This window comes from Aythya marila, assembly GCF_965140915.1.
Source record: "Aythya marila genome assembly, chromosome: 3".
NCBI lineage: Eukaryota > Metazoa > Chordata > Aves > Anseriformes > Anatidae > Aythya > Aythya marila.
This window is the reverse complement of record NC_139044.1, coordinates 83,784,055-83,808,114: the sequence shown is the minus strand read 5'-3', so window position 1 is coordinate 83,808,114 and position 24,060 is coordinate 83,784,055. Positions and strand designations below refer to the sequence as shown.

The window sequence follows — 24,060 nt, the reverse complement described above, 5'->3', positions numbered from 1 at the left end:
CCTGCTCCGTGCAGTCTTTCCCTAGCAATACATCTAGGGTGAGCTAGAAGCAGCTTCAGGAAAGCTGCAAAGGAAAAGAAGGGTTATTTAATGCTCCAGAGGAACTGGCCATACTTCAAAACATCCAGTTTCTCTTTTAACATGTGATAATGTGTGCAGGGATCAGACTCTCAGAAGAGCTGCTATTAGAGTTACTTGGATTTCTTTTTGGCAATGATGTCAGAAATACCTAGGTGCTGAGACCTTTCTCCAGACTTCTTATCTTTTGCTTAGTTTGTGTATGTGTTAGATCCTGTTTCATTATGGCTGGTTAATACATCTGGAGAGAGCTTGCTTGGAACTTCAGATACTGGGATTAGTCAGCTTGTCAGCAGCGTAACGGAGGATTAAGCAAGCAGTTGCTCAGTAGCACTGAGAGCACGCCCACCCTGGTGCACTGAAAGTATAAATCTTGTAAAATGATAAAACGAAGAGAGGCTGCTGCCCCTTAGCTACACAGCAGCAAAATGTGGCAGTATAGAGAACATTTCCATGTTGCAAATCAAGTAATATTTGATGTTACGGTCAGTGGGAAATTCAAACAACATATATTTTTTCCCAGTCTCTTCAAATTGATTTGCATCAGAGGAGAATGAAAACAGTTCTCAAATAATGCATATGTGAGTAACCGCACTGAGTCAGCCCAAATGATGTAGGTAATGATGATACCCTGTAAGGTAATCGTGTTGTAATTTTTATTTATTTATTTTTACATGCTGGGCTTTCCAGTATGGGAACAGCTGTCAGGACCCACCTTCCTCCACCTACTGGATTGTGGCTTGAATCATTTTTAAAGGCACATACATTAACCTTGAAATAGCTGAGCTTTTTTGTCCTAAAATATAAGCATAGAAAGAATACCTCACTCTATATACAATACTCTTCAGATGTCATTTTTCGTTCTTGTGCTGATGTGATTCTTTTTTTCCAATTAGAACCATAGAACCACAGAATGGTTTGGGTCAGAAGGGACCTCAAAGACCATCTAGTTCCAACCCCCTGCCATGGCAGGGACACCTCCCACCAGACCAGGCTGCCCAAAGCCCCATCCAGCCTGGCCCTGAACACCTCTAGGGATGGGGCATCCACAGCTTCTCTGGGCAGCCTGTGCCAGGGCCTCACCAGCCTCACAGTGAAGATTATTTTCCTAATATCTGATCTAATCCTACCCTCATTTAATTTAAAGCCATTACTCCTCGTCCTATCACTGCACTCCCTGACAGAGTCCCTCCCCTGCTTTCCTGTAGGACCCCCCTTTAGGTGCTGGAAGGTCTCTGTAAGGTCTCTCTGGAGCCTTCTCTCCTCCAGGCTGAACAACCCCAACTCCCTCAGCCTGCCTTCACAGGAGAGGCACTCCAGCCCTCGGATCATCCGCATGACCCTCTTCTGAACTCGCTCTAATCCTTCCACGTCCTTCTTGTGCTGGGGCCCCAGAGCTGAACACAATGCTCCAGGCGGGGCCTCACAAGACCAGAGCAGAGGGGGACAATCACCTCCCTCACCCTGCTGGCCACACTTCTTTTGATGCAGCCCAGGATATGGTTGGCTTTCTGGGCAGCAAGCGTACCTTGCTGGCTCATGTTGAGCTCATCAACCAACACCCCCAGGTCCTTCTCCTCAGGGCTGCTCTCAATCCATTCTCCACCCAGCCTGTATTTCTGCCTGGGATTGCCTCAACCCAGATGCAAGACCTTGCACTTGGCCTTGTTGAACTCCATGAGGTTCACACAGGTCCACCTCTTCGGCCTGCCTAGGTCCCTCTGGATGGCATCCCTTCCCTCCAGTGTGTCAACTGCACCACACAGCTTGGTGTCAGTGGCCGACTTGTTGAGGGTGCCCTCAATCCCACTGTCCATGTCACACACAAAGATGTTAATTAGCAGTGTCCTTTAAGAGGTTGCAAACACTGTGTAGTTGGACATGCAAAAGCATCGCTTTATGATGGGGTGCACTGCACAAGCACTGTTTAGACCCTTCCCCACCCTATACTTCTGAGGTCTTGTATTAAAATGCCATCAGTCTCATGGTCCAGGATTTAAAAATAAATAAATAGTCATATTCTGGGTGGCCTTTCTTGAGAAACAGAATGTCTTTATTCCCATTTTCTAGCTTCTGTAATTTTGTAGAACTGTACTGTAACACCAGCCATAATTATGCTTCTTTTTCAAACCTGGAGAGCCCTGGTTTATTGCCATCTACATCAGAATAGCAGTGATGACCTTCCTCTGGGACATGTTTTAACTTTGTACTAGCCATGCATGCATTGCTAGGCTTGTTTTTGGAGGGCAGAGGAAATCTTTGTTTCTGGCTTGCTCGAGTGGGTAATATGACAAGATGTTTAGGACAGGATGTCCTAAAAATCTGCTCCTGGAGTTGAGGTTGGTGGTGTATATATATAGGCTTAGACCCTTCAGGTTCCAAAACAAATGAAGGTTACTGGCCCATTTTAATTAATTTATCATAGATGATACTTCCATGCCTTGATTTTTTTCCCCCCTCAGGTTTGTTTCTCGTGTTGTAATGATGTTTTGCTGTAGGATTGGGAGAGATGCTTTTCTTTAGTTTTCCTGACCTCTGATTTCCTATCTACTGACAAATGAACATTTGTTACTGGAATGATGTGACTTCTCGTGAGAAACATTTCATTTTGTGTCACATAAAAGCAACATTAAACTGTAGGGATTTTTTTTATGTGGAATCCTTCATTCCAAAAAGGATTTTTGGTTCTGCACATCCCCATGATGTATGAGTGTCTTGTGTCCTCGCGTGAAGAATTCTCTTGAACTAACAAGAAAATTGAAAGTTGTGTTGTACTTTCATCTGTATACTTGTCTGCAAACATGATTTAGGAGCTGTCTCTTGAGATTTGTATTCTAGTACGGCGAAGCAGAGATCTTTACAATGGCATGCAAGCTTCATTTTTCAGTGCAGAGCCTAGATAATCAGTCATTCATGTCATGTGAACCATAGCAAAGAAAAATCTACGCTACGTTAAATATCAGGTTTCCTGAAGTTGTATAAATGTGTGTCTTGCTGAAAGAATAGAGTTGGATTTTGTTAATATTTGAACATTTGCCATACAACAGTAAAACATAGGAAAGAAGGGATATTTTTTTCTATAGAATTAGAAGTTGAATTTAAACTTAATTCATTTTTTTTTTATTCAGGGGATCTGCCAAGTTTAGCCAAAGTTGAGATTTTGAGTCACCTCAAGAGAAATTATTCCCCTTCTTTGGGGAATAAAAATAATTTGTGTTCACTTTTATAAGTGATGGTAGTGATCTGTAAGACATTTGTTTCAGCAGCTTGAGCAGCAGGGAATTGTATCATTTATCTTCTCTTGAAAATTAACTTGCTCGCTCCTCCTGGCAATATCATATGGAGTACTAGTTTTATTGGTTTGGTGTTTACTGGGCAATATTCTGATATTATGGGAGAAGGGGGGTTGATTTGAGCCTTATTTCCACTCTTGCTTACTGTCTACCTTTAATTTTTGTTCAAGTTCTGCTGTACAGTTGTTGATGTGGCTTTCACCATGGTGTAGCGAGTCAACGTGCTCTGCACTCTTGAGGATTTGCTTGCATCTAGCAGTGATATTTTAGCTGTGTTATTTCACTTATCACACTTGGGGGTCTGAGTACCTATTTTCTTTTCAGTTAAAGTTAAGAGAGTAGAAAAAATGAGTGCTGTCATCTTTGTTGTCCATGTACGTGCAGCATATATACATATAATAATTGTGCGTGTGTGTATATATATATATAATTGCTTCACTATAGGGTATGCACTGCTTTTGAAAAGCCATCCCCAAACTTTCAAAAGGTGACTGCCTTGGCTTTTTCTGCGTGTGACTCATGTTTCCCATGACTAATAAGCTGTATCATTTTTTTCAGCTATTTTCCCTCTGAGAATTGCCTTTTCACGTGGGCAGAAATGAAGCATGGCTGCTAAGCCACTACTTTAATTTTTTTATTCCCCTGACCATGTGGTAATGTTTGTATTACTTGTTGATATGCAAATACAGACCTTTAAAAGACTGTTAGGTTAATCTTTACATGATTATATAAATAATGCTTTCACTGTGACCCAGGCTCTTCAGAAGCCATATTTTCACTCTGCTCTGTTTCTGCTAGCACTCCTTCCACAGTGTTTGTGCACAAAGTTAACACCCACCCTTTAAAATACAAATACTGCATCTGTGTGACACCAACCCTCTTGGGTCATGCGAGATGGGAATGCCAGGAGGAGCTGTGGTCGGTAAGGGCACGACCTGCCAAATGGGGCTGTTCGTAGAGGGCAGGGCGAGGGGAGCTGTCGTGCTCAGCTTGGCTCCAGCCCAGCACGATGGTTTCATCCTTGCTTTAGATCAGTGTCAGGCTGTGCTTGCCACTCTTGGCTGTGCCTGACACTTGTCAGGGCTGTTTTGTGGAACAAATTATAGTAGCGAGCCTGGTCAAAGTGGTCAAAATTTTACTAAAAGCTAATGCTTCTTTTCACAGAGAGCCTCACTCTTGACGTTGCCACATTGGCTGCATCTTACTGGCAAACTGAACAGTGGTGAAGAGCATTCCCCAGCTTTAAAACTTAGTTGCTCGTGCTTCTAAACTGTTTGTTCCTGGCAGGGTTTTGGTTCCAGCCAACTCTTCTAGCTGATTCCCAGACAAGGTTTGGGAATTGGCAGAGAAAGTCCCTGGGCTTTTCCTAATGTATCTTGAGTATTGTCACCAATTTGGAAGGTAAAGGTTTAGTAGCAGGGATGAGTTACTCCATGCTGGTTGGTCTTTGGGCACATTTATTAGCCTAGACCTGGTTCTTAATAACTGGAAAAGAAATAAAGGAAAATATTTTTCTACAGGGAAAGTTACTGGGATTTTAAAATGGGTTTAATTCTGACAGCCTGAAATAATGTTGTACAGTATCTTAGTCCCCGATTCTTGAGCAAACTGTTTTAAGTCTTACATCTATGCATATTTTATCTACACTAATCCTGCTTAGACACTGACCCTTTTCATCACAACTGTAATCCTAACAAGGACATACGGCTGGTTTATTTTCTGGCTCTGGGAACAAAAGAAAGTAATCATGCCACCCAAGTTAACTTTTCACCTAAGGAAAAGTTGTATTCATCTTAGGTTTTAGAACGTGTTTGAGCTTCAGGTTGGCTAGATCCATTGCAATCATAATACCAACAGTGTATAAGCACTGAAATAATATTTAAAGGATCACGCTATGCTATGTGTTCTTGTCCCAATTGAAAATGATCATTGGCACAATATCACATCAGTAAAAATTATAAATCTGTTGGTGAATTCCTCTTGGCTTATTTTGTTCTCTGATGGTGAGGGACAAAACTTTCTCCCAGTTTCCACAATCAGAAGCTCCACAGAAACTGGGAGGCAGTGGCATTAGCTGGCATCTGAATCATTTTGGGATGTCCTCAGAGGTTCTGAGAGTGCCAGAAGGGTTGATAAGACCAAAAAAAAACAACAACAAAAAAACCCACTATTTTTAAGGAGGATTAGTTTAAAAATTTCTGTGCTGTATGTCCCTCAGAGCGTGGCTACCAGGGAGAGGCTGGCTTAGCGAATGTGACACTAACTTCAGCTGTAATTACAGTTCTGAAGTTCACCTTTTAATTCAGTCAGTCAGCCATTTCTGTGGACCGCTGGGACATTCCCGTTTTTGGGTAGGGTTAAAGCATCACCGATCCATTTTTCTGCTAAGGCAGCAAGGAGGGGATCACAGTCTCAGGCAGCGCAGAGCGGGCAGCCAGGAAAGGTGAAGCAGTGGTCAGAGGAAAAAGCTACTGCTGAGGTGAGTGTTGTGAAGTCAGGAAAGAAGGCTGGAAAGCTTGGCAAGGACTATGAGCTCTCTAGTCAGGTAAGCTGTTCGTCCAAGCTGAGTGCAAAAGGCAGGCTGGGAAGGGGCAGTGCTGATCTGCCTTCGTTATAGGCAGTAACCAGAAGAAAAAGGGCTGAAGCGAGAGACAGCAGAAGGGTCGGCACAAAGGGAGCTGGGAGGACGTCCAGTTGTTCCACATGGACAAGCAGAAAATAGAGGCTTTGACACCTCATGCATGCTCCTCTTTCCCTCGCAGTCTAAAGCCCTGCAAAGCACGGCACACTGCATGCCTGAAACTGGATCAGGGAAAGGTGCTACAGAATGTGTTACACAAAAGAAATGCATGTGGTTTGTAGTTAACTGAGCATCTCCTGCATTAAATTAGTTAATTACAGTGTAAAGTTGACTGGTTTCAAGTCTTGCATGTCTTTTACTATTGAAATATTTCTTTCAGGATTAATCTTGTTTTTCTTTTGCTCAGTTATTTTGCTACTTCAGAATGAGGTGCCAGAAGCGTGGTCTCATTATGTTCCCTTGTAGTCTAATCCAGCAGTACTCGTTTGCAAACAAGCAGAAGGTATTAACCACATGTCTAGGGCTCAATTTCTAAATCCTGTTTTTATGCTCTAATTTTATGTCCTTGTATCGCACGACTGCATTCCAAGCTATAGATTGCACTGAGTAAAGAGAGAAAGCCAAGGTGTGAATTCTCTTTTCTACTTTCCAGCTTTAACTGATTAATGCTCCTCTACTATTTAAGCTTTCAGCACACAGATACTATTTGAATGACGACTGAGCTTCCTTTAAATGATTCTTGCATGTTGTCAAAGCATGTTGATATAGGGCTCAGCCCCAAGAAGAAGCCTTTTCTTTGGACTGTGTCCCTTGCTGGAGTCCAGGATTGGCTCTTAGTGCAACTTCTTTAAGAGTGACCATAAAACTGGGTATTTTCCCCTTCCACACGCTGGAAATCAGCTGCTCTTCCAAGTTGGTTGGACCTTTTAGAGATACCTTCTGTTTCCTCTAGGCTCATCCACTGCTTCTATCTGCCAGCAAGATATATGATATATGTGTCCCTATCCATGAAACACAGAAGCACACCTGTGCATTCAGAATAGGACTTAACATTGTTTGTCCTAGAATAGGCTTCCTTTTTTTTTTATTTTATTTTTTTATTTTTTTTTAATTTCTGTCTTGGGTAGCTGGACAAAAGTTTCTGCAAATTCATATATAGGTTCATGAGAATGAAATAAAAAATATATTTTGAACTCAGTTTTCCTTCATTTTTCCCTGAAGTAATCATCAAACACCTCAGGATATTAATTTGTTACTGTATGTACCTGCCTTGTAGATGGCAACAACTGGGTCTTAAGTTTATGCAGGAATAACAGCAGTGCAACCAGGAAGCAGTGAAAATGAGAGATGTGTTTTTCTGGCTGTAATAAGAGAAAATTAGGAATTAATACCTCAAAAGAATAAAAACAAGACTCTGTTTCTATATCTGTGAAAAAGGTAAATTATTGAAAATAGAGGTTATATTTTCTATCAGAAAACAGGTGTGTTTGTGTCATAAATCATGGTTATATGTACCAGCTAAACACTTTGTCCGAGCATAAAATTCGCAGTGTCCTCATGTTAACAGCTGGACGTATATATTGTCTGTTGCCTTTTGCCTGTGTCTTGGAGGTTTGTTTGAATTTATTTTTTTTCTGTTATAATTTATTCCAGCCTAAAATTTCAATTTGTTTTGGTAATCCATCACTGATTTATGGTTCTGTTATTGAGCAGTTTTTCCTTATCAAAAAGCATGAGTTTATTACCTCTTCTGCTAGGTGTGAGAGTCAAAGAGGAGTGTTACTATCCAGAGGTTTGGTGTTCTGATTGTCTTCCCAGCAGTAAGAGTGTGTGTAAAAGTTAACTCTTTTACATACTAAGACATAAATAGTATTTGAAGCCTTTCTCTTCCTGAATTACTTCCTGAAAGCTCAAGTATGCTAATTTCATTACTTTCTCTAAACGACATGACAGGCCGAAGCCTACAGAAACAATCATAAATAGTATCCCAGGAAGGTCTGACATTAGTGACAACAGATGGTTCAAATAATCTCCACGTTTTTATCAGGCAAATCTGTGTTCCAGTGGCATCATTTAAGAAGTTTATCTTTGCTTCCCTTAATTTCTCATATCCTTCAGGAAGAGCTTTATTTTCTGTAGATAACCAAGGAGCCTTTCCCTGCTGTGTTGCCATCATAAGCAGATTCCAGGCATGGAAGGTTCAGGATGATCTCAGAAGCTGTGGAAGTTTGGCCCACAGGATTGTGTTGTCTTGATATGCTCGCTGGACTTCTGGGACTCCTGGGTAAAAGCCAACACGCTGCAGCTACGTAGACTTTGACAACATCTGCATGTGTTCGTGATCTCAGCATATGCTGCCAGAAGCCATATTTCACAACGTTCCTTTTAGGTCGGTTTGCATTAGCCTGGTGTCGGCATCGATGAGCTCTGTCTCTGCACTTACTGCACTGGCCTGCTGTTAAATTCGGCAAACTGCCAGAGCTGTGGCTGGGGTGAGGGGAGCTCGGGTGGGCTGTGCTGCCCCGCAGCCCCACTGCTTGCCTGAGGCGTCCTGTGACAGCAGAGCCCAGCAAACCCCTTTGACAGTACGTCTGCCCTGGCCGACAGCTCTGTACCTGTACCAGCCACAATTAAAACTGGCGGAATGAAAAAGACTTGGAAGAAACCCGGCTTTAACCAGGTTGTTTCCGTGGTCCCTCTGATCTCAGTCCCATGAGCAACACTGTCAGCCTGAGGGAGGGCGACTGCTGCCAACAGTTAAGTTAAAATGGTCATGAAGCCTCACCAGAAAAAAATTAAAAGTAAATACTATTTTAAAAGGTATTCAGTAGGGAGGTCTCAGGTAGTAATAGTTGGTGTTAATTTCTCTGAAATTTTCATCAAAGGTTCAGGAGAAAGAAAGAGTTCACATATGATGTTTACAGCGCAGAGTTCACGGCTTTAGTTTTATTCTTCTTTCTTTTTCCTTCTAAATGTAACCTCTTTAGAAATGTCTTTTGCCACCTCGTAAATGGTATTAATGGCAAGTGGTTGGGTTTAGTTTTATTTTTTGAAGAAGTGTAGTCAGTTGAACTCGGTCACCACTTGTAGTGAATCTTTTCCTGATTTTCTGAAGAAAACAAGATAAATGCACGTGGATTACATGAATATAACAGTACAATTCTGATGCAGCTGCCTGTTCTTGGACTGACCCTCTTATACAATCCAGTCGTGCAGAGACTAATCGGCAGAGGAAGCTTTCAAAAATCTCTGCACCCTGGTGACAGGGTCACAGCAGTTCTGCCCAAGACGTTGGCTAGCTAAGTCAGGCTGTTATGCAGAAGGTAAAGACAGAAAGAGGAGACTACCTCCGAGGTGACAACTCTTACACTTCAGTTCTTCAGGATGTAGCCCAAACTGTTGGAAAAGGTGGGCTGTGTCCCTTTGCTCAGTCTTCTCCGGACCTTTTCCGGGCAATAGAAAGCATCATTACAGCTCATGTAGTCCAAGGAGAAGGATAAACCATAACGAGGCCACCCCTTTGTCCACCCAATCTCTTGATGAGCTACTGGGCAAGATAAGGGCAGCAGATGCAAGCAGGTTAATCCTACATTTGGAGCACTGATTTTGGGTCTATTTTGTTATGTTGGAAGGCTTTAATATAGAAGGAAGAGCTTTTGCAGGTTTCAGTTGGACTTGAAACTGCTTTTCTGCCGTGCTCTCCTATTTTCAGCCTTAGCTGGCAGTTCAGATTGCCACTCCAAACCACTTCACTAAGTTAGCATAGAAAATTACTTATATAAATCTTCTACTGGCTCTTGCATCAGCATTTCGCATCTGTAGGTGTCAATTTTCTCAACTATTTTTAGTAATTATCTAAACAACTGCGATATTTCTTTATCTGTGATAATTCTAGCTATGTTAGTTTATTAAATTGCCTGCAAACATCTGTCTGAACTTTCATTCATCTTGCCTAGGGGATGTCTTCTGTCTGACGGTAGCTGTTGCACAGACATCTCTTTGCCAGCCTGTATTGCTCATGCTATCTGCTTTTCTCAGGAAAGGATTTGAAATCTGAAATGTTAAAAGAGATATTTTCGAAATATGAACTTGTCTTCCCAGGATGGAGATTTTCAAGAGACTGTGTACGTGAGGTTTAGAGTATAGTCTAAGTTCTTTATCAGGTGAGATGGGATGTGTTTGAGGAGGCAGGAACACGCATTAGAGGAATTTGGTGAAGACAACTGCTGGACTTATAAGAATTGATAGCAATGTCTGTTCTGAACACCTAGAATCAGTTTGTTTGTTTTGTTTGGTTTTGGTATGCTGTTAAACAACACAAAGCTCTGCTAAGTAAAGGCTAGAGTTGCTGTCCTAGAGTATAGGATTGTAAAAATAGGCTCCTTTTTCAAGACTGAATTTAAAAAATACTGCCTCAATCTAAGGAAAAAAAAAATCCTTACCTTGGTAATTGAAAGGTTTTTTGAAACTGCTTTCCTGATTTCCTGATTCTGCTGCATTATCAATGAATTCCTTTGCATTATTTTCTCTTGGGGTTCTTGGTGTTTTTGTTTTGTTTTCTTTTCTTTTCTTTTTTTTTCTTTTTCTTGTGAAAAATGTATTTCTTTACATGCATTTACATGTATTCCTGTGTTCCCATCTGTCAGTTTGTGAAGATCAAGAAGTATGCCATTTAAAAAAAAAAAAAAAAAAGGCAAGAATTTTTAAAAACAGTAATTTCTGGGACCTAAAGCTTTCAGGGCAGAGAGAGGTCCAGTGTACCATATGTAACTGCTTTAATGTGCACTACAATTTGAGCATGAGTTCCATGAGGAGTCATACCTTCACAAAAATTCAGAGCCCGATGGGGAGTAAAAGTCCTCATGTATAGTGCATCTTGATTTATCTTGATTTGTGCTTCTGCAATGTTGTCTAGAGCTCTGCAGCAGTGTAACAGATTAAAGCTCACTTTTAGTCTGATTTCTTTGGCTGTTGAAGTTTCCTTCTGGCTAGCTGTTGGTACAGGTAAGAGTCCAGGTATTGCAATTATCACCCCAACCACTTCTATCAAAAGAGATCTGCATTGATCACTAAAGGTATATAGTGGTGCTAGGGTTTTATCTTTCTTTATACAGTGAAAGATTACAGCAAAGTAGCATGGTTTGTACAATAGAAGTGTGTTCACATATATCTGACTTAAGTACTTATGTATTTTAAGACATCCTTGCTTGCACACAGAAACTGTATGCTTAAATAATTTGACCGTTTCTGGAGGTACTTCATAGTAATTAAATTTAAATTGAATTAAATGAAAGTGTGATCAGTGTAAATGAATTTTTAACACATGAAAATAGTTTAGGAAATTAAGTATGTCTTAAGAAAAGGAGTTCAAAGCTTTTTTCTTCAAAAGTTATTCAGATTTTATTAAAGATATCATCACATACTGCATGTTAATATTTTTATTTCTGATTTTTCTCGTAGCTGCAAGAGAATCCATCTGGTTAGAAAGAGAAGAGAGAGCTCGGCAACATTATGAAAAACACCTAGAGGAGCGCAAAAAGAAGCTAGAAGAGCAGAGATTAAAGGAAGAGAGAAGGCGAGCTGCCGTAGAAGAAAAGCGAAGACAGAGATTAGAAGAAGATAAGGTAAAAAGGAACATCATGAGAACACTTTTCAACTTGCTTTCATTGTAAGATATGGTACCATCAAAATTTTTCTTTTAAACTTAACAGCAAGAATGTAATTTAAGCCGTGGTCAGTATGAGAGAGAACTCAGAAGAGGATTTTATTAAGCCTTACAGGCACAGATACCGCTTTTTCAAGTGCCCTTTGTGAATCTGTTGCAGCTTAGTTGAGCGTATCTGGGTTGTAGCGTGTGGCACTACTCAAAACTTCCACAGAAAAATACAAATTATGTGGTTCCTGTATGGTTGTGGGCTAATTTGTAGCCACTTGGTATACGGGTACTTATGTCTTAGTGACCTTCTAACAAACAGATCCTTCAAGACAGTGAGTGTGTGTATAAAATAGACGATTGGCTGATTTGTTCCAATTAAGCAGGGAACTGCTTGCGGTGTGATCTTAGGTAAGTCAGCTCATCCTTGCATTTTTTGTTCCTTCTCTCTCACTGTGCTAGTAGTTGGTGAGAGATTCAAGGTGGGAAGTAACCCTGGTGTGTGTTTGTGCAGCAGTTGCCATAATAGGGCCACTGTTTTTTCTCTGCAATTCTACTTAAGTTGGCAACACACCTTACATTTTCAAAATTACAGTTAATAGTTCAATTTATTTATGGCTTAATTACTGCTTAATCCTGTTCTAGAATTAGGTTGGTTCATCTGAGTGTGTGTCTTACCAGACAGCGCATGAGCTTGAGCACAACTCCAAGATGCCTGCTAAGTTTAGTCCGTGGGGAGGGTAGCAGCGTTTGAGAGGATGAATTTTAAAACCCGGTGGTATCCAAATGTATTATCCTGTTGTACTCAAGGAACGACATGAAGCTGTTGTACGTCGCACAATTGAAAGAAGCCAGAAGCCAAAACAAAAGCAAAACAGGTGGTCCTGGGGAGGAGCGCTACATAGCCGCATTAATAACACAGGTAAAGAGGGCGGCCTGGTTTGTTAGCCAGTTTCCCTGTCCTGCCAGTTAAAAGGAATTTACTTTGCTTCTTTTAAAAAGACGGATGATTCAGTGTATGCTAGTTTTAATTCTCCACTCTTGATTTTATTATCACTAGCAATGGCATGTTTCTGAGATTCTTGTGTAGTAAAAACATAACAAGGAGAAATCTGAACATAACTTAAAAGTTTGTTTCAGGATTTGATTAATTCCATAATTCTACTTTGCTACAGCTTCTCGCTTCTGCTGCTTTGCTGTTGTTTGTGTGTATCTGTGTTGGTGTGCTTGTGCTATGTCAGTTTTGTGATATGAGCTACTGTGTGCCAATGTTAAATATCATGGCTCAAAAATAGTTCTGCTGGAAATGACCAAATACTGATATTAATACAAGCCAAGGAAGAAAATTTATTCTTTGTGATAAGCTATCTGTGCCTTGTACGGATATTCAAGGAGACTGGAAAAGGCCCTCTTTTCCCTAGAAAAGCTTAGATGGGCAAATTAAGTGAATTTTTGCTGTATGCTTCATTCCTCAATTATCTTCTGTAACTGAATCTGCCAGTCATTAATTTATATATACTCTATTAAGTAAGACTAGCCCGAAAGAGAGAACATCCTATATTTCTTTCACCAGAAAGTAATACTTAAAAAGAAAAAAGAACTCTTCTCTTCCTACTCTAACATGTACATTTAAATGCATGCAGCCTTTCATTAAGGAGGGGGAAAATGCTGAGAAAAGAATAGTCTGAAATCTAATTTGTCATATATAAGCTCAATAAACAGTTGTTTTCATAAAAAGTATTTTTATTTTTTTTTTGCTTAACTCTGTATAACTTGATTTTTATTTTCTTTACTTGGAAAATCATTGTCTTGCATTCTGTCCCTAGGATATTTTTTTGAATCATCATTCACCTTTCTCGATTTAGCAGGCCTGGAGCACCACTTCAGATCTCTGGGTGGTGCTAGAAAACCTGGTACATAATCACTGTGGTTTGTTGATTCCTTTACCCATAGCTAGTTCTCAGGAAATGAGATCATCAGTAACTAAACCACCCTCATGTAGTTGCGATGCATGCTTAACATCATGTCGATAGACTAGAACTGTTGTTAGTCCCAGATTTTGTTGTTGTTACTATTCATTTTAATATGGAGAGTTATTAATGGCTGACTCTAAAGATCTGGCACAATTCACCAACATGATATGTAATATTCTGTCTACTGCAATTCAAGGAGACCCAATTTAAATCTTTTGCGTTGTTTTTTTTTTTCCTCTAAAATGTTTTTGGCATACTACACGTCATGCTTACTCTGCACGTGAAGACATAAAACCAGCTGCTTTGATGCATACGTTGCTCAGTTTTTTAATAACAAGAAACCAGCAGTCTTCTAGGCAATAGGCTGCATTTGGCCTGTTCTACATTCATAGGTGTCCTGTTGCCAACAAGTACACGCAAATCCTCGTGCTGAATTTCGTTCACTTGAACAGTGCTCATAATCCAAGAGAAATGTCGGCATGCCAAATGCAAGTGTTGATTTTCACACCGTCGTTTGTCAGCTTCTGAAAGTTGTTTTATGCAGTATATCCTCTAAGCCAAATGTAGAAAATTTTTTCTCCTGTAGTGATCTACTCTATATCCTCTCGGATATAGATTAGGTATCAGAGATCAAAATATAAATCCCATTTCTCACAAATACAGTTCTGACCAAGTTCTGTGACACGTGAGGCCCGTGTATCCTGTCTCCAGTACTGAACAACACACAACACTCATAGATCAATGCAAAATAAACTTGCCAGCCTACAGAGGTCTTGTTCATATCCATAATAATTATGTTTTTCCTTTTAAAACCCATTTCTGAATTTTCATCCCCCCTTCCGTTACCTACTTTGCTAGTTCTGAACACTCACTGAGTCATCCTAACATTAGATAAAGTGAGTAAATGATCACATGGGATAGGGGAGAATCGTTCTTTCTTTCCCCCAGCCAGTTACAGTGAGTCCTATGTAGTTCATAGACCTGGGGAGAGTAAAGGCAGTTTTCATGCACTGTATTTCTATGCATTTTTCTCTACCTACAGTGAATACACTTTAATCCACTAGATCAAACAGATAATTAAAATGTCGATGTACTTGTCATAAACTATTGCAGATAATCCTTCAGCGTCCTCCTCCTTAATGTTATCGGTGCCCTGCTCTTGTGTCTGCTTCCAAAAGAGTATGTGGATGTATCTGTGGACACCCAGAATATGAATCAGCGGAGCATTTAGGCACGTGCTCAAGCCTCACTGGATTTCAGCGTGGTTAAATGCTTTGTTGAGTACCACTGAGGCTCAGTACATGCAAAAATGTAAGCAAAAGGAGAATGAGCTCTCCCGGCATCTTCCAGTTGCCATATTTCTGAATAGACATTTGCAGTAGAAGATATTTAGTGGATGCAATTAGCTCTTTGTTGAGGGAGAAGAGGAAGCATGTAGCTGGACTGTTCAGCTCCTTCTTCCTCTTTGTCCCTTTCTAACAACTTTCCATGGCACATACACACATGCACAAAGCACGTATGATCTGCATTCTCGAAGGAGCCACCATCCTCCCAACAGGGTGCAGATGCTGACTCTGCAGCAATTGCACAGGCAAATGCTGTAATGCTGCTCTAAAATGCAGAGAGACGAAAAGCAAAATAACCCCCTTTAGTATTATATACCAAGTGTGCATCACAAGAAGTCTGTAGCCTACAGAGATTCATTTTCTTTATCTGTGTGTAGTTAGTCAATCCAAAACTGCAACTTCACAGCAGGTAGAAAATGACCCTAGTGGGAAACTCACCACTTTCACAGAACTATGGGAGTGATGTCTTCTGAATTCCTTTTGTACTTACCATTGCCTCCCATGTGGACTAGTCTTCCCATAATCTTTCAGTATGATTTTATTGCAATGCTGGCCATCTGCCTAATAACGCTGCCTTGCCCAATGTCACCCTTTTGATTCAAGGGTTTTATCCGAACAACCTCACGTTTCCAAGTTCTTTCCCTGAAGCTCTCTATTTTGAGTCATGAGCGAGGGGTTTCTGACAATATTGAAAGGAACATGGAAATACCATCTTGGCTACTGGTATCTACTTCAGCTCTTCCATTAAGGTCCTTGGATTGCAACCTGACTGACAGTCAGTGAACAGAATATTTCAAACATTTTACATTTAAATTGTTCGGTTTTGTGCCCAGTCTTTGAGTCACCTGTACAACGTCTGCTGAGAAGCCCTTTCTATTTTGAAAGTTGTGGTAGAGCAGGAATGACCTAGTCATGTTTTCCTCCTCCCACTAGTGAGCTAGGAACTGGCATTACTGCATGTGGGCTGTCAATTAGCATTATCTCCATTTGTTTTAGATCCAGACAGGCGGTCTGTTTCAACAATGAACCTTTCGAAACATGTTGATCCAGTCATTAACAAGCGGCTCTCCTCCTCATCTGCAACATTACTAAATTCTTCAGACAGAGGTACAGTTTCAAAGAGGAAAAAAAAAAAAAAAAGCGAGAAATAAAATGTTCTATACTGATGTATGGCTTTGCACGTAAAACAAGTTTCTGAAGTCATTTTCTGTACTTTATCTAAACGGAGTGAAAAGACTCCAAATGTGAAAAGTAAATGGTTGAACATCTCTTTTCCTGTGAGAAGAAAAATGTGTTTCTCATTTTTAAAACCAAGAGAATTTACCTACACAATCTTCCTTCAGCAAATGATAAAAGCGGTGCTTCTGTCAGGTTTTTAGTAAATGAGGTACAGCAACTGAAAGAACGCATCTCTCCATACCGCATGCAATCATTTATGACCTTTTATTTACATTAGGCCATTTTGTCATTATTTTGCTTTTCTTTTACTTTGGTAGTTGTTCTTGAATATCTTAGAACATGTTGCATGAAGCTTTAAAGCAGTTATTTTATTACCACTTCTGATTTTTTCTTTTAATGCAGGGATATGGGGATTTTTCATACGGTGTCTGTTTATTGACTTTGTCTTTTCAAAGATTGCTTTACTTTGGTGTATGTTTTTGATGTTTACAACTCTGCACAACTGATAAACAATCAGGCTTTTATAAGTTAAGGTAGCTGAATTGCTGCCTCTGTTCTGGGGATTTATGGGGTTTTGAAGCACTGAGCCAAAAGGAGTTTAATAAAAGAATGTCTCTTGTATAACTTGTGCAAACGGCTTTGTAGTAAAGTACTCGGCAGGGATTTTTTGTCCTCTACCGAGAATGAGAAGTTCTGTCCCATTTCAATCCAGATAAGTGCATATTTACAAAAACAATTTTTAGAATGGAGCTTCAGTTGTATTGCAAAACCGATTGGTAGGCATCATGATTTGTATGTTTTAGGTGCCACGTTTTACATGCATGCTTGTATGTTTGTTTCAGATTGATTTAACCATGTTAATCCTTGTGGGTTAACACAGTTGTAGAGTCTGGTAACCTGTGGAAAATAAGTTTTTTCAGGAAATAATTTATTCCAAATCTCCAATGCTTTTTCACTCTAAATGTGGAAACCCAAATAGTTTTAATTTTGTTACCTTTTAAGGTGTGTATGTAAATATATATATATATATTGTTTCCAGGTGGTCCTTTGCCAGGGTTGATTCTTTGAGGAAGGATCTCGGGAGGAAGAGGGAACAGCAGCAGGCATTAAATATGAAGGGTAGTCTCCTAGGGGTTGTAGCTTGAGGTGCTGTAGTTTTCACCACCAATTTCAAATTCTGGAGAAGTTAGACAGTACTAGGCAGTCTAATGACGGGGAAAGGGAAGGAATAAAGAAGTGAGGGCCATACATAAAATACTTCAAATGCCAAAGCATTCCTTGCTGGGCATCTCCATTAAAACCAGCACAGGACTCCTCAGAAGTCTCATGTCTTTTGCAGACTACAAGACAGAAAGCAAACCCAAATGCTATAAATGCCCTCTTGCTTGTGCAGTCACATACCCTGGTCTAGCTGAGCACACAGGGTAAGTGCTGCTGGCAGCCCAGGTGGCCTCAGCATCTTAAGACATGTGCTTAAAGGAATGATCTGCCTGTCTGCTCCCCTTTTCACCTTCCAGAGGGCACCCAATCATGTTTTGTCTTGTAACACATGCTCCTACCCACAAAAGAGGGAGCTGGAGATGAGGATGATAAGCTTACCCTAAGTGGCTTACAGCTGTCATCAAGAACATGTCTTCTGTTAAGCAGTAGTTTATTGTTTTTATTTATTTATTTATTACTGTTTGAAGGACGGGATTTATTATGGCCCAGCCGAAGACAACAGTTTTCATTAATGAATTGCCTGGTTAATTTCTATTAAATACAGTACTGCTACATAGCTCTTTATGAGAATTTTATGATCAGCAGCTCAAACAGGCTTCTATGTGAGTGGTACAGGTCTGAATAGTTCAAACTTTATAATAAAATAAGAAGAAACACATTCAGTTGGAGAAAGCTGCAGTCAACCAATGAATTTTGGTAATGGTGCTTTGTAAGGAAAACTTAGCAAGTGGATACTGTTGCAGATAAAGTATGACTTTCTTAGTTTTGAAAAGCAAAACCTGCACTGTAGTTATGTTCTTCTTCCTCTGCAGTGAGAGAGTTTCAAAACATGTGGTGGTCTTGATCACTGCGTCACCTTTGTCTGCCACGTGTATAGAAGAAGTTCAAGGGCTCCAGGGTTGTTTCCTGCTGAAGGAGAACCTAAGGACAGAATAGTCTTTCCCATCTGCTCCTCAGCACTTTTGCGTCTCTCTGTGAGCAACCACCACGTATCAGTGAGAGTCTTTCTTTTGCGGTGCTCATCAGGAGACCTGTTAAATCCATGCCTCCCATCTGTTGCTAGAAATAATCAGATGCTGTTGTTTGCGTACTTAGAACGTATTCTGCTGCTGCTAAGACAACTTTCCAGTGTTCAGGTGGTACATATTGAAGATAAATACAGATGACTGTAAGCAAGTCACTGTTGCCAGCTCCCTGACACTTTGTGGGATGTTGTTGTTAGTTTTGTTTTGTTTTGTTTTGTTGGTGATGGACTTTTCTTTTTTCTTTTTTTTTTTTCTAGTCACAAGTTAGGCAACAAGGACCTTCATTAATATGTTTAAACTAGCCTGTTAGTAGCTGGAGGTAGGGGAACTTCCACCAGCAGCTCTGCCAGGAATGTGTTTCCAACGTAGGACCAAGAAGCAAATAGCCCTGAGAGTAGTAGCCTAGCATACCATGAGAGGAAAAAACAAAACCAAAACCAAACAATCAAAAAAACCTTTTCCCCTTCTCTGTCAGGTGTTTTGAAGTATTAAAGCTTGAAAACATCACCCCAAGGCTTTAAAAACAAGAGCAGCAAGGAAAAAAACAAAAACAAAATGACTTCAGTATTTTAAAGCTGTTATTATTTTCTTAGTATTTTGGGACACTCTTTGTTTTGTATTCAGCTTGCTTCAGTGTGAACTTACACCAAAGCCCAGTTGTTCAAAGAATTTAGTTATTAATGCTCTTGTACTTGGAACTCGCTGAGCCCAAGTTTCTTTGGCTGTTCTGGGTTGATGGTAATGCTAAGGACTGGCAGAGTACGTATTTTAAGTGTCAAGAGTGGTGTTTTCAGGGAGCTGTGAATTGGGAAAATTCCCTAAGCGATGATGGCGATCTACAAAACCTACACGTGTTTAAAAGAACTCTGACCTAAACCCATTTTAGAGATTTAGGGAGACTCACCTCCAAGCTCCTGGCTTAAACTATTTTGACACCTTCAGACCACTGCTTGAAATAGGCCAACAAAACCCCGCGCCTGTCTCTTAGCTCCCTGTTGGAGCAGGGAGTGTGAGTAAGGTACGGCCTCTTCACAGCACTTGTGCTGTGGGGCCTCACATGTAAGACCTGCAGCTGGCCCCCAGGACCAGATTGTGTTGTGGCATTTACTTATCAGCTTTTTGCAGCTATACAAACAAACTCCAATAAGTTCTCGGTATGTACGGTGATGACTTATTGGCCTAAAATTTCAGGGATCACTTTCTAAGGTGTGGAGCCAATTTCTGTGTAGCATTCTTACTCTTCTGATGAGTTGTATGGTCTTTGTTAACGGTGGTGGAAGAATTTCTCCAGACTCAGCACCCAGTAAAGCCTGAGATGACAAAAAAGAAGGTGCTGTCCTGCAACAGTAGGCTTAAAAATGATCATACTAAGCACAGTGCACAGTGAAGAAAGGAAGCAAAGATATTGCCACTGTTGTATACAGTTTAATGGAAGTCCTTTGATTTTTTTTCTTCATTGTTAAATAGCAAGTTTAATGATGATGTGTGTGCTGTAATGGAGGTCTCTTTGGTGTATTTTGTGTCTCTGTATAATCTGTACCAACACACAAAGGAGCTATTAATCCCAGAGAGCACTGGCAGTAGTACGTTATGTAAGGACACTTATCCAGAGAGCCTGCTGTGTCGGAGAGTGCTATATTTCTCTATTAATGACACTTACTGAGTTAGGAGAATTTAGGGGAGCAGTTTGAGAGATTAAAAAACAGCTCCGAGGGCAGATTAGGCCATTGTGTTCTCATAGGACGAGATTATCGAGATCAGCTCCTCTTTTCATGGGGCTCACTGTGGAGTGAAGACAGATTCCAAGTTTACAGCTATTAGAAGTGATGAATCTCCCGTGTTAAAAATGCAATTTAGTCTCAGCTTTGTTACAGCCAGTCATGTCAATTAATGTTTTAGAGACTACACCTCCTAAATTCAAGTGGCAGGTTTCTTGCCACAGACACCAAACTTAGGGCAAGGAATGCTGAGGTGTAAGAAGACATGATTTCACCCCCAACACTGAGATCATTGCTATGGCCTAAGTTTACTACAATGAACTCTGGGAACTAGTTGAATGTTTTGTTCTGTTATGCTCCTAATAACACCCTTTATTTATTGCATCAGAATATCCAAGAACCATCCAGTTATATTGAACAATCATTTATAGGATTCTTTTGGATACTCCTTTGCTGTAATTAATGTTTAAGTAGTATTAAAAAGAGAAAAAAAAAAAAAAAAAAAAGAAAAAAAAAAGAATTTTTACAAGGCAAAGGGAAAATACTGGTAAGCTAAATTTGTATTATGCAGTGTTGGGAAAAGCAAGATGAGGGAGTGTTTGCAGCTAGATCAGCATGCCTAAAGTGTTTTCAGAACAGACTAACAATGCAAAAAGTTGGGTCTTGTTACTGTTGTAAATCAAAAAAAATTGTCGTTAGGGGGATTTCTCACAGAATTTGTGATCAAATGCACACCATGTATAACTGAGATGACTGTAGCTGCTGAGCCTGGTGTCTTCAGCTCAGGCACACTGTATCCTTTTGTGATGCTTTGACAAAGCCTCTTTCAATGGCACAAATCTGTATATTAATAAAAAACACTCTTTGTTTTTTCTAGGCTGGAAGATGGCAGAATTTGTTTTAGAAATTGATCTGATTTATTTGTATGTAATATGTAGAAAGAGTTTGGGACACAAACTTTTTCAGAGTCTATATTTCGGAATGGCAATAGCTCTCCTAATACAGAAGTTATCATCCCATTCTTGATAGTAGGGAATGTGGGATGGGTGAAAAATAGTAATATTAACCTGAACAATTTAGCCTAATGTTACAGGCAGTAGCACAAAATAAACATTCAGCACTGTGTTCCATAGGAATTCCTCTACTAAAATTGAATAAGAATAAAATGCAAAACAGAGTGATTGTATGGTTTGGGTCTCTAAAGCACGGTTTAAAAATTTCCATGGGTATGTAGCAATGAAGTTGCAATACTAATACTTCTGCAACGCGAAGTCCTTTGCAGTGTCTGATCTAACATCTTGCTTGTATGATGCACGTTCAGCTCGCCGTCTACAGCTCAGTCCATGGGAGAGCAGCATCGTTAGCAGGCTCCTGACGCCCACTCACTCATTCCTGGCACGAAGTAAAAGCACAGCTGCATTGTCTGGAGATGCAGGTAAACTTCCAAGAGCAGAGACTTCATGTCTCAGCCACTTACTCTTCCAGGTTCCCTGTGGGATGCTGTAAAGTTACCTATCTAATCAAGCGTGTATGGTAGCATCCCAGAATGAGCTTGAAAAACCTGGACTAGATGGCCTGACAGCATGAAAACTTCTGCTACACTTTCTTGTTTGCTATGCCTCTTTCTCTTTCTCCCCCCAGCTCTCTCTTAATTTATCTTTTACTTCTTCATCAGTGTAACAGAATAATATAACACACACAGGGCAACAGTGTCATGCTGTCAGTGGCTGTTTAAGCATGCTTGCAGTGCTGTAAGGAGCGGTTTCAGCACACCCACTGCCAATGCTGTGAGCTGCTTTCTGCAAAGAAGTTGCCTTCTGCAGCGGGGCACTTCCCACAGGGAACATGTTGGACTTGCAAAGTGGTAGGCCCTGGTTGCAGTGGATTTAATAGCATGTAAAGTTAAATGTGCAGGTTTAGTGAGGTTTCAGTAATTGTGAAGTTCTGTGCCAACCCCAGAACAGCTCTTTGATATGCCACCGAGAGGAAAATTAGCACACAAAAATATGTAAATACTGCAAGGTGATAACTGAGGGCCCAGGCAAAACTGTATTTCAAAGACAACCAGGACATACTGGTTTATTATGTATTTTAGGCACATGACAACTGCCTTTTTTATTATCACAGGTTGTTTTATGATCATGCACTAGGGATTTTACCATAGCAGGAGTATGCTACTGCACATGCCGAATGTTTAAGTCTAGGCAAGTCTTTCCTGTTTAATATGGGTAGATCTTTATTTTAATTAAAGGGCATAGAAGGTAAGAGGGAATAGAGATCTGCTAAGATTACTTTTAAAGAAGCTTTCACTTAAGAACTCTTATCACTAATTAGGCTGCAGTACGTTTCCATTGGGGGTAGCACTGGAGGAGTAAAAATGTGGATGATATTCTTCAAACAGTGGAATTAACAAGTAGAAATTTCTTTTAGAGCTTCATGTCTTTTAAAGCAACAGCTTCTAAAATGAAAATTTAACGTCATCTACCAAGCAGGATATTGGAAATTCATCTCTTCACTAGGGAATAGCTGAGGAAAGTGTCTTGATTTTGTTAGTGGTTACTTAACTGAAGCAAGTGTGAAGACTTTTCTGTGACTGCTATTGTTTTATACTGAACAATAAGCTCTAAACTGAAGAGAATATTGAGAAAGATTGCAAATAGCACAGTCATCACTTTGAGGTAACTCCCCAGAAATGCCTTGTCTACACTAACTGGAACTGTACCACCCGGAAAAATAATCCATCTTTTCATTGTTTTCCAGGTATTATTCTCTAGGAGCAATAATTGCAGTTCCTTCATGCAGGACACTTCCTGGAGATTAATGATCAGGTGGTGGTAATGGCTCACAGCTGTGCTCTGAGCACTCCACTCGTCCCAGCCTATCATTATGCCCTAGAAAATTACCCTGCCCTTTGGCTGTAAAGATGAATTACAGTGAAAAAAAAAAATCAAAATCAAATTAAATGTGGATTCATAGCCTTAAAAATGAAGTTAAGTGAACTATTAGGGACATCCAGCATAAGAGTCCATCTGGATCTTTTTTTAAACAAAGCTCCAAAACCAAAATGTTTTTTTAAATAACTCTCCAAAAGCTCCTCTCTGTATGTAATCCTGTTGGTATATCCTGATTCACTGGGAGTGTCTCATATAGCATTGTTTGGCAACCTTGCAAATGAAAATGAACTGCTTGTCTTTCAGCATTTATGATGTCATCCTCTGTGGTAACTTCAGATAATCAGCGTGCAGCAACAGAATTGATTCACAGAGGGTGAAAAATGCATAAATTATAAGCTGTTTAAGTATATGTTTTGCCACTGCCTCCTGTCTGGTTAGATATGCTCAACTGAAAAAAAAAAAAAAAAAGATGTTTTCTTGTTTTTCAATTTTTACAAGTCAGTCACCTTTTAATACCTCATTAAACGTAAATCCCTATAAATAAGGCAAGCATGAGTGCCCTTGCTATAACATTTACATGAGACTTCCTTTATTCATAACATTAATCTCCCAGTGTGGGAGAATTTGCAGAGTTAGGACTGTTAAGTCCATGAAGTACTGTTAAGTCCATGAGCTGTAACAGCAGCTGTACTGCAGTAAGACTGGAAGAAATAACTGTGTAGAACTGTGTGTTCTTTCAAGTGTGCTCAGAGGGATCTAAAGGCAAGAAATGTTTTCTATTTAGGAAAATGAGGATGTCATTTTTTAATTATTTCTTTTTAAGGGGTGGTGGGTAGAGAAGCTATCCTATAGAAGCTCTACTCTTTTCCTTCAAGTAATGTCCCAAATAATAATTATGCTAAGACTATACTAAATGACCAGGAGAGAGACAATCAGAAACAGACAAATAAAACTTTGCAGTGGTAATATAATTTTCAGGTAAATCAAGAGAAAGTCTGAGAATACCTCACCGCAAGTTTCCAGTGATGCATCTTGCAGTGTCACATTTCTCTTTGAGACTGCCATCAGAACACCATAAACCTAATAATTTGCCATTGGC

At 40.0% G+C, this 24,060-nt stretch overlaps 1 protein-coding gene across 5 annotated transcripts in view; it reads left to right on the top strand.

The window, feature by feature from the left end:
* MAP7 (microtubule associated protein 7) overlaps positions 1-24,060 on the top strand; it is a 111,341-nt gene that overhangs the window by 62,475 nt on the left and 24,806 nt on the right. For all 5 annotated transcript variants that reach the window (XM_082758368.1, XM_082758369.1, XM_082758367.1 and 2 more), the window contains 4 exons: positions 11,413-11,576; positions 12,416-12,527; positions 15,921-16,031; positions 21,389-21,502. In XM_082758368.1, coding sequence (XP_082614494.1) covers positions 11,413-11,576; positions 12,416-12,527; positions 15,921-16,031; positions 21,389-21,502 — 501 coding nt within the window. The remainder of the gene's footprint in view (positions 1-11,412; positions 11,577-12,415; positions 12,528-15,920; positions 16,032-21,388; positions 21,503-24,060) is intronic.